The following is a 22,940-nucleotide window of genomic DNA, read 5'->3' on the forward strand; positions in this document are numbered from 1 at the left end:
TTCCAGGTGTGACACTTCTGCATTACCCTCTTTACCCCAGTAGATGTCAGTGTGTGGCCATTCATTCAACAAATTGTAAGCAAGCAAACCCTTTCCCAAGTACATCAAAGAGAGCCTTTATGTAGTAAATTGTAAACAAACTAAAATCACTGACGTATCTCCATTGTGAAGTGTGTGACTGGTTTTTGCTTTCAAATACTGATTATAGAAGGGTCAGTATTAGTGAACCAATACGCCCACTTCACTGAACGAGTCTCCGGTGTTGAGTCTAAACGAAATTCGGAGCAGAACTTCGCTGAAGGAGTCTCGTTTGTCAACCGAATGAATGAACTGGAAAGTGTCGTTTCTGAATGAACTAAAGGAAAGATTGAGCTAGTTGAGTGATTCAAATGAATCGATTCACTTGAATGAAAAAAATCCCCAACCACTATTGGCTACCATCTGTCAGAACGCTACACGGCCAGCACAAACTGCGCCTGCGCTAGTTGTTCGACAGCCGGGCACGCGCTTTTCCTATCCAGACGAACGCGCTTCGAGTCTTCCCGCAACATCCTCGAGAAGTTAGTCACGAGAGACCCGAACGACCGTTGATTAAGGCGCGACAAACATCCACCATAACACCGCGAGCAGTGTCAACTGGGATGCTGGTGTTGTATGATTTGTTTAATCGGTTTTATCGAAACAGTTTTGGTTGGCTGAGCTGTAAAACACACCCCTCCAGTGAGGAGTAGACTGAGCTCAGACAGGAGTTTGGTCATCAGCATCCGCTCCGCATTTTTACGGTGTGCTAGCCACCTAACCGCCTCCACCCTTATGGATTTTACTGTACTGTAGTTTTTTAAAACGACATATTTGAACACCTGATGCTTGTGTGACTACAAGACTGTATTTTTTATTAAACGGGCGAGGTAAATACAGAGGATTACACACATGTAGCCGTGGTGAAGCTAGCTGAGGAAGTGGACTGTTACTTTTCCATCCCCATATGGTGGAAAGAGTCTCTCGCCTTGATGATTTACTGTTATGGAGACGCGAAATGCCACATAAAGGCTGATCTCTGTCACTTTCAGAGAGACTAATATCTTCGCCATCATTCACAGGATTACTTGGAGCTGCAACTGTATAGTTAAATGAGTTAGTTGAGGATCGATCATCCGCTGCTAGCCCATTAGCCAACTCCCCAAGTGATTCGCTTAGTGCAGTATTAACAGTTTATGTCGTGTCATTCTTTTTTGTTTTTACCGATAGTCGTTTAGAAAATGTCCTTTTTCAATTTTCGGAAGATATTTAAGCTGGGCACGGAGAAAAAGAAGAAACAGTATGAGCACGTTCATAGAGACATCAACCCAGAGGAGGTGTGGGAGATCGTGGGAGAACTTGGGGATGGAGCCTTTGGGAAAGTCTACAAGGTAAATATTAAGCAGTAGGTGATTGCGTCACATGAATGTATTTTTATTTTTCAATAGCTCTAATGGTTATTCTTAAAGATACACTCTAAAATGTCAAAAAAAGTTTCATTTATTTACCTTTATGTCTTTTTTAACCTGTATGGCTTTCCTTTTTTTCTGTGGAACATAAAACGAGATGTTGTGAGGGACTGACAGCACCAGTCTCCATTTAGTTGCATGTGTTTTCCATACAGTGAAAGTTAATGGTGACTGAGAGTCATTTTGTCTAACATCTAATTTTGTGTTTCATAGATTTTCTATGGCAGTCTATTCTTATTATTCATTGCTATATCTGACCCTGGACCACAAATCCAGTCATAAGCATCAATTTTCAGGGTCAAATAAGCTTTAAAACAGGGTGACGAATTTCTTCATTTCTTTCAGCCTGTTTCCTGAACATTATGGTGCTTGTTATCCGACTGACAAAATGAGACCTGAAAGGTCATTTGAGTTCAGAGGTACATTTATACGCATCGCATTTAAAGCCATAGTTCACCCACAAATGAAAACTGTCATCATTTACTCACCCTCAAGTTGTTGCAAACCTGTAGGAGTTTTTTTTTTTTTTTAATTATGATGGTGAACTTCTCCTTTAATGTTTAGTTACTCATAACAGCAGCACTTTTACCATAATACGTAGTTACTCATGTTATTTGGAATGATGATGAAAAAAAAGAAACAAGAGAAAAATAACATGCGGAATTGCAGATATTTAAAGTTTTTGATATTTAATATGGCTTCACAGTAGCATGAACCACTGTAGAAACTATGGAATTTATTATTTTTAACATGGTAAACCTAACATGGGTGGTAGAGAAGTGAATTGTTATATAAAATCTTATGACATTCCTTAATTGAGCATGAATTAGTTAACTTATTATTTTATCTTAAAGTTGTATTATATCTTTTTACAATCTCAAATACCTAGTTCTTGTATTTTTTGCTTGTGTTGTAGGACCAGTTGTAGTTGGTAATTCAACCTCACACAATTCGTACCATTCCTGTCATTCCCTGCTTCAGGCTTTAATGTGGTTGAGAATGTTTCCATACTGCTCCCGTTTATGGAATGCATTGTTTTTTTGACACTGCGAGTTGGGTGTGACATACTAAATGTATTGTACAAACACATCTTAAGGTCTCGTTTAGTGACAGGATCGATATGCAGTCAGATTAGTCTTGTTTTTCAAAGACTAAGCTAATCTTTTTCTTTTTTATACAAAACTTTTTACAAAATATAACTGGTGTCTTCAGTTTATGGACGTCTAATTCTGAAATTAGTGCAAATAGAAAGTAACACTGTACGTGAATGATCTATGATGTGTGTTGATCTAGAGGGTGAATCAGCAGTGTCTTCCTGCCTCAGTTTAGCAGCCATGCAGTGATGCTATTGGTGTGGGACACCGTGATAAACATCTGTTATTTGTGTGGTTTACCAGAAGTTCACTACTGTTTCTTTAATATTTTTACTGTTTTTCTCCCCCCTCCCTTGCATATGTTCAGATACAGTGTGCTGTATTTTGTGCCTCTTTAAAACATATTCAAAGCATAAAATGAATGCACATTTATAGTCAGTGAAACATTCAGGTAATTCCAAAAAGGAAAAAACAATAACTCTCTCCTGAAACAACTTTTATTGTCCAGTGACATCACTTAGGTCATGCTGGCTATTGGATATATTAAGCAATAGACAAATAGATATTCAGGCAGTGTTTATAGCAAACTCTCAACAAACATGGCTCCATTCTGATATCTAACGCCCACCATTCAGTCATTTCCAGATGGATAAAATCAAGCCCCGTCCTACATGTTTTCCTTGACAAGTTTAGTATGTGGATTTATGAGATGAGAACTGATTTGTTGTTAACTTAAAGCAAGCAAGCAAGCATGAAATGACAATTCACCTGATCTATGTTGTCAAAGGATGTTATAATAGATCTTACTATGCATGATTCATCCAGGCGTGTTTGTATTTTCTCTCTTCATTTGAATGAATGAATGAATGAGCCATATTATCCTCCTTTTTTACAAGATGTAATATAAGTCTCATGTGTCCCCAGAATGTGTCTGAGCTTCAGCTCAAAATACCCCACAGATCATTTATTATATAATTTTAAAAATACTTTAGGGGAGAAACATGCTGTTTTTATTTATTCTTTAAATGCAAATGAGCTGCTGCTCCCCGCTCCCTGCTCCCTTTTCCAGAATACAGCTGTGCCTACAGCTCGTACATCAGATACTCTGCCAAAATCATGTGTTTGGTTTTGATTATGCTGAAATCATGCGTTTTTTAAAGCTATATTAGTTTAAACTTCTGATATACGATTTTCTGAGCGCACATCCGAAGCATGCACACAGAAAGCAACTGTCACATGGCATGTGAGTACTTAACTAAGTTCTCTTTTATGTCTTATTGGACTTAAACTGATAAAAACACACGTTTATGTTAAAAACACATAAGTTATAAAAACACAGTCTGTTATGTCTGTGAAGGTTAACAGCTGGGAAAGAAGTTGTGAAAACAAAATGTGGGCGGAAATGCGCAGGTTAAGGGGCGGTAATATTATAATAAGATGCACTTCTCCTCAATAGGGCAGCGAAATCTAAGTGGCTCATTTTTTTTCACGTGCTTGCAGAGAAAGGCTTACCAAAACAAAGTTACTGGGTTGTCCTTTTCATGTTTTTTGGATTGTTAGATGCACCGGGGACCTGATTATAGCACGTAAACACTGAAAAAGTCAGATTTTGATTAAAATGTCAATCAACAGACTTCTCTCTGGTGATATAGGCAGTCCACTGCAAGCTCCAATCTCAAAATCTAATCATCAACCAATAGACAGATCTGCTGCCACACTTTTTGGTTCTTTTTTGGGTAATCTATGCACGTCACAGTATGTAAGAGAAGATGTGTCTCTACTTTGGTATATTGTGAACTTATGCTTGACTAGCTTTATTGGTTTTATTGACTAGTCTTTAGTCTTTCTTTAAACAATGACATAGGTTTGCCTTTGACTTGTCAGTGTGTATTCTTTTCTTTACTATTATAATAGTTACGACAGTTATTTGCTCCTCTGATTAAGTATGACAAGTGTGACCCACCCAGACTCACTGGTTCTGTGGAACAATAATGGAAACTAAATGAACCCTCCTTTGTAGGTGGTTGAGAGATGCATATGCTGTTCTAATTTCCTGTTGGTACAAGGGTAGTAAGAAGACTTTGTTACAATACACTTTGACCCACTCGCGCATACACTTGACCCTTTCCTTTCTCTGTCTGCTCCTCTGTGTTTTCGGTAGTTGTAAACACTAAGAGTTTGATCCCAGAATAGAAACAGTGTCTCTTGGCATGGAGGGAAAGAGTTTGAATGGAATAACACGTTACACCCGCCATCAGTCACTTCCCTTTTCAATAGAATATTCTGGAAGTGTCAGCTAATGCAAACGCTTAACACAACTGGAGGAGTTTAATTGGTTTGCTATTGTAGCTTGTAGGGATGACCTCAAAGCCTCATGGAGATTATGTATTTCCTCAAACAGCCTCTGGAACGCCTCTAGATGAGGTAACCCTGTCTTGTTTCCTTTTTTTTCTTCTGCTTTTTTAGAGACTAGATGGTGTTGCTGATGTGTGTCAGTTGCAGGTTACAGGGAGGGGCTAATCTCTTTCAAGACGTTTCCGTTTTTTTGTTATCATAAACATATCGCATGTTCTTTAATCTATGAATTTCATGAAACGGTTACAAATGTGATATCTGTTGGCGTATTGCTCAATCGCAGAGTATTGTAACCAGTGAATTTGTAAGAAAGGCCAGAGTGCTTTCATGGTTATAGGTTTCATTCTGAATGTCTCCCCTGTTGGAGTAAAGCTGTGAATAAGTGCTTTTGTAATGAAGTAGGTCAAAGGCAATAGACTAATCTCAGGGTACGTTCAGGAATTTGTTGCTCTTTCAGTCATTTTAGCTCTAAATTACAAGTTTTACACCAAGGTTCCTTCCTTTCATTGATCGCTTATATCAGACAATTCAGAGGTCAAGTTAACAATGTATTTTATTTTTAAAAAATACAATCTCTAATGCTTCATTTAATATGAGATGATATTAAGTGCAGTGACTGCCCACTTAAAAAGGAAAGCGACTATTAACACATTTTTGTTCAATGTTATGATTAGCTACAGTAACAGACCGGTGCACACCTTAGCAAACTTTTTGAAATCCAGTGTTAAATATCTAATGTGTGGTGCTCATTGTCACAGCCTTCAAGGACACTGCTTTGTTTCTTGGCAGACCACAAAGGCCACCAAATACTAGGCTCCCAGAAATCCATTACAAGTCAGCCAATCATATTTTGACTTTGTGAGAGAGTTTCCATTAAGTGTGCCATATGCATCAAACATTTAGAGAATGTTGTGTGGCCAGTCCCAGGCTGAGACCAGTGAAATTGAGCTTCAAATTATTGATCATGTCTGATTGGTTGTCTGTATGAGTGCACCTTGCTGAAACAGGCCAGACCTCAGAGCCTGAAAGGGATGCAGATTTCTACAGCTAAAAATGACATTATCAATTTTTGGCTGAAAGAAAAAGTAAAAAAAAAAAGAGCTGAAAATATATGCCTTAACTAACAGAATACAACAAACATAATTGTTTCAAGTAGAGACCAAATGATACCAAGTATTTGTACCATATACCATATGCGGCTTTTGGGACACATTTTGGTTTGTAGCTTTACCAAACATTAATAAACCATAGTAGATCACACATTTATTTAGAGCAGTTGTTCCAGATTCAAACTAGGCCGAAAACGTAACGTGACTCGTAGATCTTGAGGTAAACCATTAAAGAGTTAGTTTACCCAAAAATGAAAATTAGCCCATGATTTACTCACCCTCAAGGCATCTTAGGTGTATATGACTTTTTCTTTCAATCGAATCCAATCGGAGTTCAAATATATTTATATTTATATTTAAGACATAATAATCACTTTTCTCTAGCTTGTGCTAACTGTCGTACATGGAAGCCGTCCCGGGCGGATGACGTTAGATGTGTGGGTTGCCATGTGGCGCTGAGAAGTGGCGAATGCAGAAGCGGAAGGGAGAGAGCAAAACAAAACACTGGTGACGAATTAGAAGTACAAAAGGAGGATTTGTAACAAAAAAAAAATGTCAGAGGATTTTGGTATAAGCCAAGAGGAAACTGGTTTTCCTTTGCTAAAGTAAGGTAACTTTGCTTCCTTTGCTCCTGTAAAGAAAAGCTGTTTTTTGCGAGATCAGCATCACATCCGCAACGCGTGCATCCTGCGCCATCCAGCCGGAATGGCTTGTGTGTGTGACAGTTAGCGCAAGCAGGGATGGAAATTAGCACCCGCCACCAGCCAAATGCGGGTGATTTTGTGTTGTGGCGGGTAAACTCTCTTCACCCACCGGCCACCGTGGCGGGTAAATAAAAATAACATACTTCAACCGGACGGCGTGAGGCGGTAATGCACTTTAACGTTGGTTGCAAACTGCCGTTAAAATACACGAAGAAGAAGAAGAAGAAGACGGCGGACACTTTTAGCGGAGGCACACCTTCAAAAAAATGTGGCGATACATCACAGGCGTTAAGAGGTCTGTTAAAATATCTTTACAATCTGCTTTTGAAGAAATATATTGTATTTCGTGCTACAGCGCACATTCTGTCAGATGCAATTCATGGCGCGTCTTTCTCAATATCCTGTACAATGCGGCATTCATTCACATCAGATGATAACTCGGCGGCAGAGTTCCACTCACACAGGGGCGTAATTTCCACTGGGGACACGCTTTTCAAAATCCCGTTGGTGTCCACCCAAATGGTTTTAAGTAATCTCTTGTATTTTAGAATGCACGCTCTACGCCGCCGAGAGTTTCGCGCTATAGTAAAAATGAAACCAAAAGTAAAACGCGCACGCGCATTCTAAAGCAACTTTAATACCCTGCGTTTAGAGAGCGACTCCCCAATGCGCGCAAATTAGGCTACATAAAATATCTAGGCTGTAGTGTTGTCAAAAATATTGATATTTCGATAAATATCGATACTGAAATATCTGAACGATACCAATACTAATTTCCCGAAAGTATCGATACTAGCCGAGCTGTCACTTTCACTTTTCCACATAGGCAAGTTGACAAACACCACACGTGACCGCAGTGCCTGTCTCGTCTCATTCAAGCGTGAGGCGAATGGAAAAGGCGAGTGCGGCACCCCGCGACCGACTTTGTTTGATAAAGAACACAGCAGGAGTGCTATCTGGAAATATTTTGGATATGAAACAAATGAACATGGTAAGCCGAAGTACACAAGCAAGCCAATATGTAAGAGTTGCTACAGAGCAGTGCTAACAAAAGGCGCTAACACCACTAATTTCGCAAAGCACCTGAAAGACAGACACCCGGATCTATATAAAGAAGAACTGTTCTCATTTTAACATGACTGAATCATTAAATAAGATTGCTTTTTATTGTTGCTGATATGAGTGTTGTCCTGTTTTTTTAGTATAAGTTCTAGTTCGTTAATATAATCAGATTGAGGAATCTTAGACGAGTAAATACTTTAACTGCGGTCAAATGTAAATTAACTGCGCTTATTTAACTTTATTTAAAAAAATCATTACTTAAATTCTACAATTTGTCTTAATGTCGATCCAGTGAGCAACTGAGCATTGTGTGTGATGCACGCTTGTTTGTTTGCGTGGATCGTTGATTATGAATCCGACAATAAAATCTGTTTGTCAAATAATGTTAATCTATTAACCAGCATTTATGAACGATGAGCAATGCATTTGTTACAGAATATTTGAATCTTTGATAACGGTAGGTAATAAAACGGATCATGTTAGCTCTGGTCCAATTAAAAATATTAACAGATATAACTTTGGATTTTAATTAGTTAATGTAGTAGTAAATTCTAGTTTAAATTAAAGCTGCGAGCAGCGATGAACGGGCCCTCGCACCCGGGCTCACCGCCGACCGGTGGCTTCAGGAAAACAGCAATCGGTGGGCAGTATGCTTTTAATACAGTAAATATAGAAAAAATATGTCATAAGTCATTTAAATGTGCCAAAATTGCTGCTGCCAGCTGGTGGCGCTATGCCTATAACTGATTATTGACATGTAGATGTGTTCAGGCCAGCACTATTATCAAACATATGAAGTTTGGTGCAGATTGACCTTGGTATGTTTGAGTTAGTGAAATATATGAGATATCCTGCTGCCAACAGGTGGCGCTATGATAATATCTGAATATTGGTCTTTAGGTGTCTTCAGGCCAGGACTCTTACCAAACCTGTGAATTTTGTGGCAGATCAGACATTTTCAGGCTAAGTTATAACCACTTCTATGTCTATGCAGAAACATCAAACTTTGTCAGGCCACCACGGACATGCCCTTTAATGAAAACTCAAGATCTTCACAATTTAACATCTCTGAGGCCTCAAGATCAGACTGACCAAATATAATGTTGATTTAATTAAATGCAATCAATGCAAGGACTTCAGATAGATGCCAACTGTGAACCAGTATGCTACAAATAAGAACATGTAATTCATGATGATAGCAAAATGTTATTATTGCTTCCTTTATATCCACCACTTCTGCTTAAATGTCATTGTTACCTATCTGTACAATTTTTGTATAATATATTTTTGTATAAAATCAATTGTTGTCATAACTAAGAATCAATAAGGAAGACGGTGCCCAGTTGGCACATGCATTCACAGTAACCATCTGCTAGTTTGGATTTTAAGTTTACAGAATTGAAAGGGTTACACTTTAAAATCAACACACAGACACATACACACAAAATATAAAATGTTGCCATCCAGTTTCATTTGTTAAAATTAACTATATCAGTTAACATGACCAATAAATAAATAGCATTTATTAATGTTAATTAATATTAAGCTAAAAAAAGTATTCATATAAAGTTTATGTACTGTGAATTAACATGAACATGAACACAGTTCATGTGGGTGTACAGCAATACACAATAAAGTGCTCTATAAACGCTTCATTCTTTCAAAATATCTTTAAAAATCAAGTTGAGTATTTTAACGGGGTGATACATATATATAACTGATCTTAAAATTATGGTTTTCAGATGTTTTGAAGAGATAACAGTAACGTTTGTTTTGTTGTCAAAGTTTGTCTTAATTTTTTATTATTATGATTTTATATTCAATAAATAACACTATGTAAATATTGTCTATCAATGAAGATAAATTGATCATGCTAAAAAGTTGTATTTTTTAAAATCTTTTGCTATGTGACTGAATAGGACAAGTTCATGGTACAGTTAAGTAAAAAATAAATAAAAAACAACAACTGCAAAAAATGAACAATGAAAGACTTAGTGACCCTTTATATTTTCTCAAAATATCAGACTCTCAAAGATCAGACATATTTATGTAATTACACTACATACAGTATGTGCATTTTGTTCAAAGATGGTCTGTAGGATGGCTCTCTACTCTGTCACCCTCTCTGCCTCTCACCCCTCCCCCCTGCAATAATGAGCTTCTCTGTGCCTGACTGAACGCACATACATACAGTAGAGACATTCACCAGAGTGACAGCAGGTTTCTGAGTTCTTTTTTTAAATTTTCTTTAATTCATAGAAGCTTGTATACATTTTTTATTTCCAGCACTTGCTCAGAATGATTAGATCTATGTGTGAAAAAAGTTTTAAAGAGTTTGGATGCTGCACTTTAAAGATATAAAAATATTTTTTACTATATCTTTAAAAAATCACCACGTCCACACCGTTCAAGATATCCAAAATCCGCTCGCAATTTAACATCTTCAGAATATTCTCTTCATGTTAAAAAAGTTTGGTGTGAACAGCTGGTTGTTCTTAGAAGTAGTGTGCATTTGTTTACAGCCTGATTTTTCCAAAAATCCACATTCAAATCAAAATAGCCGGCTTCCTGTTGGTCTCAGCTAATGAGTTTGATTTAGAAAGTTGTCCAAATTGATGAGATTAATATATGTACAGAGTTTAGTGACTGTAGGAAAAACTAACCCCCCAACTTTTGTCAAAAGATGGCGCTATAGAGTGCCTGCTCCACGCCCATTTATGACCTTTTGCCAGTGTCTAACTATCATAAATATTGATGTGTGTGTTGAGTTTCATGAAATTCTAAGCATGTTAACTGCCTCGAAAAGACAGGAATCTAATTTTAAAGTTTGACATGTTGCCATGGCAACAGCATTTGATTTATCATCGACCCCTTTACATATTCTTATCGGCCGTGTTTTGACATGATTTTGATGAAGTTTAAAGAAAATCGAGTAAAATTAAGAGGCTGATATCAAAGCATTTTGAAAATGACACACTTCCTGCTGCCAGTTGGTGGCGCTATAACTTTGACTCATAATAGTCACATTTATGGAATCGGCATCATACAAGGAACAAACTGGTGAAGTTTCATCAGAATCAGGCAATGTGGTCAACAGTTATTAGACACTTCCTGTTTCTCATTTCTCGCCATAACTTTGTCGCCTTGCCACGGCCAAACCGTTCGAGATATCAAAAATCTCCTCGCAATTTAGCGTCCCCAATGTCTTGAGATCATGCTGACCGAGTTTGGTGACAATCCCATGGAATTCCTGGGAGGAGTACGTTAAATTCCAGAGCATGCGCTTTTTAAACAGCCCTAAATATCTCACTTCCTGTTGCGTGGAGCCCGTGACATAGAGTACAAAAGTTGTTTGGCTCAGTGAGATCTATATGTGTACCGAGTTTCATATCAATACATGCAAGTATGTGTGCGCAGTACATCAAGTTTTCAAACTGTGTTCCAGGGGGCGCTGTAGAGGCCCTGAACCACGCCCGGGTCCCAGCCTCTTTGGCGTCCTGATGGCCGCAGATTCCGACGGGTGTGCAAATTTTCAAGAGTTTTTGAGTATGTTAAGGCCCCCAAAAGTGCCCGGAAGGTTGAAAAAAAAAAAAAAAAAAAAAAAAAAAAAAATAATAACCCTTAGAAGAACAATAGGGCCTTCGCCCTTTTGGGCTCGGGCCCTAATAAGAACCCTTAGAAGAACAATAGGGCCTTCGCCCTTTTGGGCTCGGGCCCTAATAAGAACCCTTAGAAGAACAATAGGGCCTTCGCCCTTTTGGGCTCGGGCCCTAATAAACGAAGCAGATCCAATAGGGTCCTCACACCATCGGTGCTCGGGCCCTAATTAAAGCTGCGAGCAGCGATGAACGGGCCCTCGCACCCGGGCTCACCGCCGACCGGTGGCTTCAGGAAATCAGCAAACGGTGGGCAGTATGCTTTTAATACAGTAAATATAGAAAAAAATCTGTCATAACCTCCTGAGACCCCGCCCATTGACTTATGTCCTCTGTAGTGGACATTGTGTTTTCATGCATTTTCTTTGAATTTTTTGAGCTACTCTGTCAAGTCCTGTTGTACTGTGCAGAGGACATCCTGGGCTTTCTAGTGATATGTCATTTGATTGGCTGGCATGCTAGGAACCACTTCTTACACTGAATCCAAAATGGCCGGCATACAAATGAGCACATTTTATGGGAAGGAGAGAGATATGTAAAATTTTGCTTTTTTACATGTTTTTTACTATTATTATCACATATATATTTGTTTATTAAAGTGTCAGTAACAATACATTTAGCTTTCAAAGCTGTTAAATTGTTTATGATTCAAAATATCATCCTTTTTTAAATGTCAACTATAGTGGACATCAGGACCATCTTAATGTAATTAATGACTGCATGTTGTATGAGGCAGAACTGAAGCAGAGAGGATTTTTATAAGATAGTTGAGGGAGACTCTGACTTAGAGCTGTCAGATGAGGATAAATTTGAATGTAACATACAAGAAGATGTTGAAGAAGAGGAAGAAATTGCAGGAGACTCAGATGAGCAGACTGAGACAGACACAGAGACAGAAAAGGAAGAACAGGAAAGATGCCGCACTCTGTGGTTCTGCAGCAGGACAATGCACACCAGCAAATTCACTTCTGAATGGTTGAAGAAAAACAAAATGAAGACTTTGGAGTGGCCTAGCCAAAGTCCTGACCTGAATCCTATTGAGATGCCCACAGCATGACCTTAAAAAGGCGGTCTATGCTCGAAAACCCTCCAATGTGGCTGAATTACAACAATTCTGCCAAGATGAGTGGGCCAAAATTCCTGCACAGCGCCGTAACAGACTCATTGCAAGTTATGGAAAATGCTTGATTTCAGTTGTTTTGTTTTTGTTACATAAATGTTGGATTAATATCCCTTTACAGCCATATTCTGTACAGTTTTGTTGTCTGAGTTTGGCTGTCGTTTCGAACTAAAATCGTCCTGTGGTCCACTACAGTGGACATGCTGTAAAATTAAAAATAAAAACAAAACGTAAAAACTCTAAATTGTAGAATTCTTTTTTAACCCAAAGGATGTAGGAAATCACAAAAAAACAACAAAAAAGAGACAATTTTTTTCTTTGGGTCTCTGGAGGATAAGTCATTTAAATGTGCCAAACTTGCTGCTGAAAGATGGTGGCGCTATGCCTGTAACTTATTATTGGCATGTAGATGTGTTCAGGCCATCACTATTATCAAACATATGAAGTTTGGTGCAGATTGACCTTGGTATGTTTGAGTTAGTGAAAGATATGATATATCCTGCTGCCAACAAGTGGCGCTATGATAATATCTGAATATTGGTCTTTAGGTGTCTTCAGGCCAGGACTCTTACCAAACCTGTGAATTTTGTGGCAGATCAGACATTTTATGGCTAAGTTATAACAACTCAATGAAAACTCAAGATCTTCACAATTTAACATCTCTAAGGCCTCAAGATCAGACTGACCAAATATAATGTTGATTTAATTAAATGCAATCAATGCAAGGACTTCAGATAATGCCAACTGTGAACCAATATGCTAAATTTTCCCTATACTCTGATGATGATGATAAGAACATGATTCATGATGATAACAAAATGTTATTATTGCTTGCTTTACGTCCACCACTTCTGCTTAAATGTCATCGTTACCTATCTGTACAATTTTTGTGTGGATATTGCTTTGCTGGTGACTCCTCCTGTTATAAGACATCACTCTTAAGCGCTACATAACTAAGAATCAATAAGGAAGACGGTGCCCAGTTGGCACATGCATTCACAGTAACCCTCTGCTAGTTTGGATTTAAAGTTTACAGAATTGAAAGGGTTAGACTTTAAAATCAACACACAGACACATACACACAAAATATAAAATGTTGCCATTCAGTTTTATTTGTTAGCATTAACTATATTAGTTAACATGACCAATAAATAAATAGCATTTATTAATGTTAATTAATATTAAGCGAAAAAAGTATTCATATATAATTTATGTACTGTGAATTAACATGAACATGCACACAGTTCATGTGGGTGTACAGCAATACACAATAAAGTGCTCTATAAACGCTTCATTCTTTCAAAATATCTTTAAAAACAAGTTGAGTATTGAAAGGGGCGATATATATATATATCTCATCTTAAAATTTTATAATTTTCAGATGTTTTGAACAGATAACAGCAAAGCTTGTTTTGTTGTCCAAGTTTGTCTTGAAGTTGTTAATTTAAATTTTATATTCAATAAATAACACTATGAAAATAAATGTCTATCAATGAAGATAAATCGCTAATGCTAAAAGTTTAATTTTTCTTAATCTTTTGCTATGTGACTGAATAGGACAAGTTCATGGTATAGTTCAGTAAAAAAATAAAAAAACAACAACTGCAAAATACAAACAATGAAAGACTTAGTGACCCTTTATATTTTCTCAAAATATCAGACTCTCAAAGATCAGACGTATTTATTTCGATTACACTATATATATATATATGTGCATTTCTCAAAGATGGTCTATAAGCAAGATAGCATGTTTCACTTTCTACCCCTCTCTTCCTCTCTGCCTCTCACCCCTCCCCCCTGCAATAATGAGCTTCTCTGTGCCTGACTCAACGCACACACATACTGTAGAGACATTCACCAGAGTGACAGCAGGTTTCTGAGTTCTTTTTTAAATTTTCTTTAATTCATAGAAGCTTGTATACATTTTTTATTTGCAGCACTTGCTCAGAATGATTAGATCTCTGTGTGAAAAAAGTTTTAAAGAGTTTGGATGCTGCACTTTAAAGATATAAAAATATTTTTTACTATATCTTTAAAAAATCACCACATCCACACCGTTCAAGATATCCAAAATCCGCTCGCAATTTAACATCTTCAGAATATTCTCTTCATGTTAAAAAAGTTTGGTGTGAACAGCTGGTTGTTCTTAGAAGTAGTGTGCATTTGTTTACAGCCTGATTTTTCCAAAAATCCACATTCAAATCAAAATAGCCGGCTTCCTGTTGGTCTCAGCTAATGAGTTTGATTTAGAAAGTTGTCCAAATTGATGAGATTAATATATGTACAGAGTTTGGTGACTGTAGGAAAAACTAACCCCCCAACTTTTGTCAAAAGATGGCGCTATAGAGTGCCTGCTCCACGCCCATTTATGACCTTTTGCCAGTGTCTAACTATCATTAATATTGATGTGTGTGTTGAGTTTCATGAAATTCTAAGCATGTTAACTGCCTCGAAAAGACAGGAATCTAATTTTAAAGTTTGACATGTTGCCATGGCAACAGCATTCGATTTATCATCGACCCCTTTACATATTCTCATCGGCCGTGTTTTGACATGGTTTTGATGAAGTTTAAAGAAAATCGAGTAAAATTAAGAGGCTGATTTCAAAGCATTTTGAAAATGACACACTTCCTGCTGCCAGTTGGTGGCGCTATAACTTTGACTCATAATAGTCACATTTATGGAATCGGCATCATACAACGAACAAACTGGTGAAGTTTCATCAGAATCAGGCAATGTGGTCAACAGTTATTAGACACTTCCTGTTTCTCATTTCTCGCCATAACTTTGTCGCCTTGCCACGGCCAAACCGTTCGAGATATCAAAAATCTCCTCGCAATTTAGCATCCCCAATGTCTTGAAATCATGCTGACCGAGTTTGGTGACAATCCCATGGAATTCCTGGGAGGAGTACGTTAAATTCCAGAGCATGCGCTTTTTAAACAGCCCTAAATATCTCACTTCCTGTCAGGTGGAGCCTATGACATAGAGTACAAAAGTTGTTTGGCTCAGTGAGATCTATATGTGTACCGAGTTTCATATCAATACATGCAAGTATGTGTGCGCAGTACATCAAGTTTTCAAACTGTGTTCCAGGGGGCGCTGTAGAGGCCCTGAACCACGCCCGGGTCCCAGCCTCTGTGGCGTCCTGATGGCCGCAGATTCCGACGTGTGTGCAAATTTTCAAGAGTTTTTGAGTATGTTAAGGCCCCCAAAAGTGCCCGGAAGGTTGAAAAAAAAAAAAAAAATAAATAAAAAAAAAATAATAACCCTTAGAAGAACAATAGGGCCTTCGCCCTTTTGGGCTCGGGCCCTAATTAACTGTTAACTAAGATTAATAAATGTTTTGGAAGTATTTTTCATTGTTTATTCATGTTAACTAATGTTAACAAATATCTTTTACCATTAACTTAAGTTCTAAGACTAGTTAGTTCAGTTAATTTTAAAAGTGTGGTCTGAAAAAAAAAAAGTTTACGACCTACACTACCAGTTGTATTTGAACAGCAAATAAAGTTTGAAGCTCAAACTCAAATGAAGTTAAGAAGCTGAACAGGGCTGTAGCATTGTACATATGCATATACTTTATTGTCATGTTCTAGACTAGATTTATCTTTAAATTAAAAAAGAAATTTACCTCCTTAATATTGTGGCAGTTTTTTTCTCTGTGGTATCGAAAATAGTATCAAATATCGATATTTTTCAAAGTATCGTATCGAAGTTAGAAGTTCCAGTATCGTGACAACACTACTAGGCTGTTATAGTATGTGGGCTATAAGTTGTGTAGTTGTGAAGATAGCTCTGTATCATGATCATGAATTTGGTGAAAAGTCAGTATTTTATTGAGACTTGAGATTAAATAAACTGCTCAAGTATAGTAGATCTTGTAGTATTAATTTTCACATGCAGCTACACATTGTCGGTTAAAAACATTTAGTGGCTGGTAGATTTTGAAATCCACCAGCCACACTGGCCGGTGGACAAAAAAGTTCATTTCCATCCCTGAGCGCAAGCTAGAGAAAAGTGATTATTACGTTTTATATATGGATATTTTTTATTATTATGGATGGATGTACTTTATTGGACTTGTTTTGAACTGTTGAACAGAAAAACCCACCCACTGCCATTATAAAGCTTTGAAAAGCCATGACAATCTTTTAATATAACTCTGATTGGGTTTGACTGAAATAAAGTCATATACACCTAGGATGCCTTGAGGGTGAGTAAATTATGGGCTAATTTTCATTTTGGGGTGAACTAACTGTTTAAATTCAGTTGTGTTGTGCTAATGGTAATGCAGTGTTTGTCATTTGAAAATATCAGGAAATTCAATCAATGGAAAAACTAGATCTCAGGTATTGTGCACTTCGATTGGATTAATCACTTAGCACACAACTAAAAGATAAGCACTATTCATCAGAATATTACTACTTTTTACTTATTTGTTACATAAATACATTAGTGGACTAGTCGTCAGTCTGAGTAGGCCCCTACGTATCCTCACAAATGTGATTTACAACAGTTATTATAGCACAGATGAATATTTGTTAAAAGAATGACGAAAAAAGCGCCCATCATTCACATTAAAGCTGTTGAGTTGCTTTAGGAATACCAGGCCTGTACAGCATCATAGAAGCCTTTGTATACTATTGCTACCTGTTGAATGTTTCCCACTGGTTGCTTTTATCACAGGCTCAGAACAAACAGACCGGGATCCTGGCTGCAGCTAAAGTGATCGATACCAAAACAGAAGAGGAGCTGGAGGACTACATGGTGGAGATCGACATCCTCGCCTCCTGTGACCATCAGTACATAGTCAAACTGCTGGATGCTTTCTATTATGAGAGCAAACTATGGGTGAGTGACTCTTCTCAGGAGGGGTTTGGTTACTTCGGCTGTACTGCGGCCAGACTCACAAACACACACACACACACACTGACCTCTGTAGGAGGCGTAGGAGTGAGAGCACACTTCACTCTCGCCTTACTCATCAAAGAGTAGCACTATGCTGTTGGTTATGAAGTGTTTGTACACAAATCAAACTGGGTCTTGCTGAGTGTTTCTCACATACTTGCAGGCTATTAAAGAAGCATAATGTTTATTCTGTCTATTCTTTGTAACAATTTTGTAAATCTATATGCCATAGTTTTGTATTTTAACTTTTTTCCCCCTAATGTAATCTTATGTGTTATGATCCAATCAAAGTCCTTCCCCATATTATTTCTTTCTCAGTACATTCAAAACAAATCACAGGATTTCTTTAACAATTCATAATTTAATATTGAGTAATTATGATGGCAAGGCTTAACAGCTCTATATTAGTCTATGATAATACCTCTCTATTCATCCCTGTCTAGAGAGTGTCAGTGGATCCTGTTTTTCTACCATAGAGCTCCCCAGATAATTATGGCAGGATGGTTTCATATGATCCTCCTCTCTGCGGTTGGCATGTATAGAAGGATAATGGCCTATTTCAAATGACCAGAGAAAGTGCTCATGAATTAATTAGATGCAAGTCCATTCTGCTTAGCCTGGCTACTAATCAAAAGAAATGAATGCATGCTCATAGCAGCACAAGCATGGTTCTTAATGTGTTGTGAAATCGTTCCTACACTTAGTGTCAGCTGAGTAAAATATTCATAGAAAGTGGCCTAAAATCTGCACAGCGGTCGATTGTTTGTCACAAAACTCTCCAGCCTCCTGTCAGTGTTCATAGTTAATTCAGACACAGTGCGAGTTAACACTGTATGGAAGAACTGTAGCTTTCCAGCCTTCAGCCAAGTGAAGCAGTATGTCTAATAAAGTGTAACAGGGTTCGTACAATGTGCTTAAAGTGCTTGAAGTACTTGAGTTTGACTCTTTTTAAAATTTAAAGGCCTGGAAAACCCTTGAAAATAGCAGTTCCAGAAGAGGTACTGGAAAAGTTTTTAAATTATTCAAAGACAATGTATCTATGAAATAAATGTTTAATTTTGTCAATAAGCACATATTTTTTCACGCAAAATTCATGCAATTTAAATAATATCATCCCCTTTTTACTTATTTCAGTTAATGTCAGAAAATAATTGAGCTAAGCAAGTAGTAGCCCTGACAGTGTTGTGTAAACATGACTGAAGATGCAAAAAGTGAAACAGATTAACCAAATCAATTGAGTCATTTACGGTGGAACCACTCCGATTGATTCAAACTTGTGACTTCAATCATTCATTTCAAAGGATTCACTAGCAAAAACCAGATCAAATTATAAGAGCCATTCATTTTCGAATTTTGACATAACTTGTAACGATTTTATAAAGCAAGTAGTGATGGGTGAAACAGAGCTTTTTGAAACTGAATCAATAAAACCATTGTGTTGGAAAATGATTCACTGTTTCAAAGCACTCCGTATCGCAAATCATTTGTTTCAGATTGGGATTTCAAATCAAGTATCGCAAATTATTTGATTTAGATTGGAACTTTGTCTATCATGAATCATTTGATTGAGTTTGGAACTTTGGAATCACTTAATTTAGATCAGAATGGGATTGTGAATAATTTTGCAAATGAATGATTCAAATCAAATGATTTGTGATACGCGATTTGAAGTCCCGATCTTAATCAAATGATTTGCGATATGCAAAGCTTCGATCTAAGTCAAATGATTAGCAATCCGCACTCTGAGTCACTATCTGAAATGATGATTTGTAAATTATTATTCAGTTCGGGACTTCTTTTTTTTTTTTCTCGTTACTTGCCCGACCGGACAAACAGTCTGATTAAAACTGAAGTGACAAAAATAATCAGCTAACCGTCAAAACACAAGAAAGATTTTTCCTATTTTAATACATTAAACGTAAACAGCGATTGATAATGGATAGTGTATTTCTGGTATAGCACTGATGAAAATATTTTGCCATTCTCTTTCCCTTTTTCAGAATTTGAAATGAAAGACATTGTTCGATACGCAAGATTTCTGATCTTAAAATTCAAAAAAGTAGTGCTTGAAAAGTCCTTAAAGGTTGTATCAGCGATTTCAAGCCTAAAACATAAAGTGTCAATTTCAGCTGACCTTTCTTCACGATCCGCTCGCTGCCTGCCCCATAAATTGTCTTTGAAAAAACCGCGTCTCTCTGGTCAGCCTAGGGTCCGAGATATGCCAAAAAAACAATCTGCACTACCAACCTTTCCACACATAAATAAACAGTGTTCCAACCAATCAGCGTCAGGGGTTTGGTGTTGTGGACTTTCGCTCCGCCTCCCTCACGTCCCAGCACCAGTAGGAAAGTCCACAACACCAAACCCCTGACGCTGATTGGTTGGAACACTGTTTGTTTATCTGTGGAAACTGAAAGGTTGGTAGTGCCGATTGTTTTTTTTTGGCATATCTCGGACCCTAGGCTGACCAGAGAGACGCGGTTTTTTCACAGACAATTTATGGGGCAGGCAGCGAGCGGATCGTGAAGAAAGGCCAGCTGAAATTGACACTTTATGTTTTAGGCTAGAAATCGCTGATACAACCTTTAAAGTCCTGGAATTTCATTTTACAGTATCTGTACACTCTCTGAGTTAGTGATGAGATTGCATATGTGACTGTGTACTTCTCTGTCATCTTATTCAACTCTTCTCTCATGGGTGATACCATAATATAAGGTTTGTATTGATTTCCTACAGCACTTGTTACCTTAGGTGGTGTACGACCAGCTGCTGTGGTCAGTGTAATATGATGGTGTTCGCTTACAATACATAATGCTTTTATCATTTCACTCAGAGGTTTACGTTTCATATATGACTGCACTGCTGTTGGATGCCATTATCCAATATACCAAAACATAAGTGAATGCTTGGGTAATCTAATAACACTAGTATTAGTAATTATGTTAGCAATTTCACAAAATGCTCTCACCTCATCATCGGTTGCTCTAATGATACCTGAGAGGGGCATTTACAGAAACCTCTGAACAGGTTGGTAAGGGAAATCATTTTAAACATTATAGCCATAAGAAAATAAAGGCTTTTTATATATTACTCATCACTGAGTGCTTTGGTTTTGCAAGATTTTTAGGAAGTCATTACAGCTTTGAATAGAAGCCAGAACAAACCAATAATATGTGCATACTGTACCTAAATATTGTGGTTGATAAATTTGCTTAACTGTTAGTATACAGAATTTCTTAAGTTAAGAGGAATTTAAAATAAAGAGTGGTAAATGCCCCCAAAAATGTCATTATGTTCCACATACAAAGCAGAGTTTATGGTTGTAGTTGAAGGATTAGTTCACTTCCAGAATAAAAAGTCCCTGATAATTTACTCACCCCCATATAATCCAAGATGTTCATGTCTTTCTTTCTTCAGTTGCAAAGAAATTATGTTTTTTGAGGAAAACATTCCCGGATTTTTCTGCATATAGTGTACTTCTGTAGTTCCCAATGGTTTGAACTTCCAAATTGCTGTTTCAATGTAGCTTCAAAGGGCTTTACTTGATCCCAGCCAGAGGAATAAGGGTCTTATCTAGACAAACAATCAGTAATTTTCTAAGAAAAACACACATTTATATACTTTTAACCACAAATGCTCGTCTTGCACTAGCTCGACCTAACACATCACACACGCGTGATGTAGGCAGAAATACCGACCCAGTGTTTACAAAGCAAGCATGCAAAGAAATTCAAACAGCCTTTACAAAATAAGGTAAAACAGTGTTGGATGATTTTGAAGTTGAAGGACAAAATAAGATGAGTTTCTCACCCTAGCCTACCTATTTTAACCGAAGTACACAAACAAAAAACTAACCGTGCGTGACTTTTCCAATGTGAAGATGTGCATCGCAGAGCTTCTGCAAGACGAGCATTTGTGGGTTTTTTTTTTTTTTTTAAAGAAAATTACTCATCGTTTCACTAGGTAAGACCCTTATTCCTTGGCTGATATCGTTTAAGCTGCATTTAAACTGCAATTTGGACCTGTTGACTCCCATTGAGGGTCCACTATATGGAGAAAAATCATGGAATGTTAATTTCATTGCGACTGATGAAAGAACGACATAAACCTTTTGAATGACATGGGGGTGAGTAAATTGTCAGGAAATTTCTATTCTGCAAATGAACTAATCCTTTAAGGCCCGTTTACACCAAGGATGATAGCTATAATTGTAACTATAATTATGGTTTTAATAACCATTCTAAATCTATGAGAGTAGGGACCTCAGCATAAACTGTTAACATGATATAAATGATAGAGTAAACTGCCTGCAAACTGTAGCATCGGTGTCATTCTTAGTTCATTGATCTTCTGGATCTCTTTCTTTCTCCCCCTTTCTTTAGATTCTCATTGAGTTTTGTGCTGGAGGAGCGGTAGACGCTGTGATGTTGGGTAAGTTTTATGGTCTTTGTTTAATTGAAGGAAATAGAAGGCACTTTGGTTGTCTGAGTCTGTTCTACTGTGCGATGATGTTCCATTCCTCCAGACCTCACTGGCACACCAGCACACTGTGCTCATTTTTGCCACTAGACTGGACCATATAATTATCAAAGTCAGATTTCGAGGAGTGGTTAGACTCTTTTTAAAGCTACTCAGCCTTTTTCTGTGTTAGTTGGAAGCGCTGTTCAAATGTCCCCGCACGGATCAAATCTTTTCAGTGACATGCCATGTCGGCAAAAATAGATTTTACAAGTTTTTCATGGCTCTCAGTGGGATTAATTCAGCCAAAAACAATGCATAAATGCCTAACAAATGGTCCCATTTCCCCTCTTTTTGTAAAGTGTCATCTGTACCGTTTACAAAAGCTGTTTCCAATCACAAATCCCATCACCACAGTTGATGGAAAAACCATTTCACAATTGTAAACAATGGCCTGTAAGAATAAAACATCTCTTTCTTAAGACTGTTTAGTCTGCTGTGATGAAAATCTGGCCTTTTCTACATTTAGCCTGTAAGAGAGGTGTTGCTGTGGGAGGTGTTGGGGTGAGGAGGTGTTCTTATGATGGAAATGCTTTTGTTGACTCACTGTTTGTGCTGTTATGACTCCCTCTGTTGCCTTCTGTCTGTTCTGCGAGGGCCTATCCCAGCAGCGCTGTTGTAATAAAGACCTGTTCGCATTGCTTCAGTCACAAGGGAGCATTGTGCTAGCCAAAAACAACAACATAGAATAAGTCTATTAATATGACCCAAAGCCCTTTATCACTGTTACATTGCAGTTTATTTGTCTAGTTTAGCTTAAATACATAGCATTGCAAATAAAAAGAGCTGATAAAGTGTGCTTGCTTAGCAGTGATGTGTATGTGTGCATCTGCAGAGCTGGAGCGGCCATTGACTGAGCCTCAGATCCGGGTTGTGTGTAAACAGACACTGGAGGCGCTGACTTACCTCCATGAGAATAAGATT

General features: G+C 37.6%; 1 protein-coding gene across 1 annotated transcript; it reads left to right on the forward strand.

The window, feature by feature from the left end:
* Positions 1–526: 526 nt before the first annotated feature.
* Positions 527–22,937, forward strand: LOC141325910 (STE20-like serine/threonine-protein kinase; the record flags this gene model as incomplete). The annotated part of the gene is made up of 4 exons (XM_073834635.1): positions 527–1,409; positions 17,277–17,441; positions 21,881–21,929; positions 22,852–22,937. Coding segments are annotated over exons 1-4 (450 nt in total), but the record flags the coding sequence as incomplete, so codon positions are not given.
* Between the last annotated feature and the right edge of the window lie 3 nt (positions 22,938–22,940).

The sequence above is a fragment of the Garra rufa genome, chromosome 2 (genome assembly GCF_049309525.1).
Source record: "Garra rufa chromosome 2, GarRuf1.0, whole genome shotgun sequence".
In the NCBI taxonomy this organism is placed as follows: domain Eukaryota; kingdom Metazoa; phylum Chordata; class Actinopteri; order Cypriniformes; family Cyprinidae; genus Garra; species Garra rufa.